Here is a 2,500-nt window from a genome sequence, read left to right on the forward strand (position 1 = left end):
CCAGACACATCAAGACCAGACACATCAAGACCAGACACATCGAGACCAGACACATCAAGACCAGACACATCAAGCCCAGACACATCAAGCCCAGACACATCAAGACCAGACACATCAAGCCCAGACACATCAAGCCCAGACACATCAAGACCAGACACATCAAGCCCAGACACATCAAGCCCAGACCTGACCAGACACATCAAGCCCAGACCTGTGAGACCAGACACATCAAGACCAGACACATCAAGACCAGACACATCAAGACCAGACCTGTGAGACCAGACACATCAAGCCCAGACACATCAAGACCAGACACATCGAGACCAGACACATCAAGACCAGACACATCAAGCCCAGACACATCAAGCCCAGACACATCAAGACCAGACACATCAAGCCCAGACACATCAAGACCAGACACATCTCAAGACCAGACACATCAAGCCCAGACACATCAAGCCCAGACACATCAAGACCAGACACATCAAGACCAGACACATCAAGACCAGACACATCAAGCCCAGACACATCAAGACCAGACACATCAAGACCAGACACATCAAGACCAGACACATCAAGCCCAGACCTGTGAGACCAGACACATCAAGACCAGACAAATCAAGCCCAGACACATCAAGACCAGACACATCAAGACCAGACACATCAAGCCCAGACACATCAAGACCAGAAACATCAAGCCCAGATACATCAAGACCAGACACATCAAGACCAGAGACATCAAGACCAGACACATCAAGCCCAGATACATCAAGACCAGACACATCAAGGCCAGACACATCAAGACCAGACCTGTGAGACCAGACCCATCAAGACCAGACACATCAAGACCAGATACATCAAGACCAGACACATCAAGGCCAGACACATCAAGACCAGACACATCAAGACCAGACACATCAAGACCAGACACATCAAGACCAGACCTGTGAGACCAGATACATCAAGACCAGACACATCAAGACCAGAGACATCAAGACCAGACACATCAAGCCCAGATACATCAAGACCAGACACATCAAGGCCAGACACATCAAGACCAGACCTGTGAGACCAGATACATCAAGACCAGACACATCAAGGCCAGCTCCAAACACAACAGGCTCTTCAAGGCCCTGCCTGACCCCTCTATGGTAATGGAGTATAGCATGCCTGACCCCTGCCTGACCCCTCTCTGTACATAAAAAGTAGTGCTTCGAGTTCCAGGAGCGTCAGGATGTGTCCATCTGGAACTCAGAATCCTCAACAAAAGAACCACAGTCCAGCAGCTCTCTGTCTCACAGTTCAGAGTTCAGAGTTCAGAGTTCAGAGTTCAGACCCACAGTCCAGCAGCTCTCTGTCTTACAGTTCAGAGTTCAGAGTTCAGAGTTCAGACTCACAGTCCAGCAGCTCTCTGTCTTACAGTTCAGAGTTCAGAGTTCAGAGTTCAGACTCACAGTCCAGCAGCTCTTTGTCTTACAGTTCCGAGTTCCGAGTTCCGAGTTCCGAGTTCCGAGGTTCCGAGTTCAGAGTTCCGAGTTCAGAGTTCAGCAGGATAGATGGATAGAAAGCCACCCAAGTTCCTGCCTCTTCTTAGTTAGCAGAAGCACAAGCCATGAACACATGATTTAAAATAATTCGTAATTTGTGTGTGTATGTGTGTGTGTGTGTGTGTGTGTGTGTGTGTGTGTGTGTGTGTGTGTGTGTGTGTGTGAGGTGTGAGGTGTGAGGTGTGTGTGTGTGTGTGTGTGTGTGTGTGTGTGTGTGTGTGCGTGTGTGTGTGTGTGTGTGTGTGTGTGTGTGTGTGTGTGTGTGTGTGTGTGTGTGTGTGTGTGTGTGTGTGTGTGTGTGTGAGGTGTGAGAGGGCTCTTTACCTCTGAGCTGGCGATGAGGAAGGCAAAACAGGGAAGAGTAGAGAGAATCACAAACGCCAGAGCAACAGGCCTCCTGCATGAGAGAGAGAGAGAGAGACAGAATGAGAGAGAGAGGCAGTGAGACACACAGACACACACACACACACACACACACACACACACACACACACACACACACACACACACACACACACATGCATGCCCATACTGCCCCCTGTGTGCGGTATAGGGTAAGTGTTACTGCTATGTGTGGTATAGGGTAAGTGTTTAATTTTAGTGTTAGCATCACCTCTATTAGTCTAAACAGGTAAGTGCTAGCATCACAGTCTAAAGGGGTTAGTGTTAGCTTAAAATCAAAGTCTAAACAGGTTAGTGTTAGCTTAGCATCACAGTCTAAACAGGTTAGTGTTAGCTTAGCATCACAGTCTAAACAGGTTAGTGTTAGCTTAGCATCGCAGTCTAAACAGGTTAGTGTTAGCTTAGCATCACAGTCTAAACAGGTTAGTGTTAGCTTAGCATCACAGTCTAAACAGGTTAGTGTTAGCTTAGCATCACAGTCTAAACAGGTTAGTGTTAGCTTAGCATCGCAGTCTAAACAGGTTAGTGTTAGCTTAGCATTGCAGTCTAAA

The 2,500-nt window shown here is 47.8% G+C and overlaps 1 protein-coding gene across 1 annotated transcript in view; it reads right to left on the bottom strand.

The window, feature by feature from the left end:
* The window catches only part of LOC308378202 (transmembrane protein 236), a gene marked incomplete at both ends in the record, with an annotated part of 7,185 nt that overhangs the window by 4,022 nt on the left and 663 nt on the right, over positions 1-2,500 (bottom strand). Inside the window, one exon of the mRNA XM_080855060.1 lies at positions 1,872-1,944. Within this exon, the coding sequence (XP_080711186.1) occupies positions 1,872-1,944 (73 nt within the window). The remainder of the gene's footprint in view (positions 1-1,871; positions 1,945-2,500) is intronic.

Source organism: Sprattus sprattus, assembly GCF_963457725.1.
Source record: "Sprattus sprattus genome assembly, chromosome: 17".
NCBI lineage: Eukaryota > Metazoa > Chordata > Actinopteri > Clupeiformes > Clupeidae > Sprattus > Sprattus sprattus.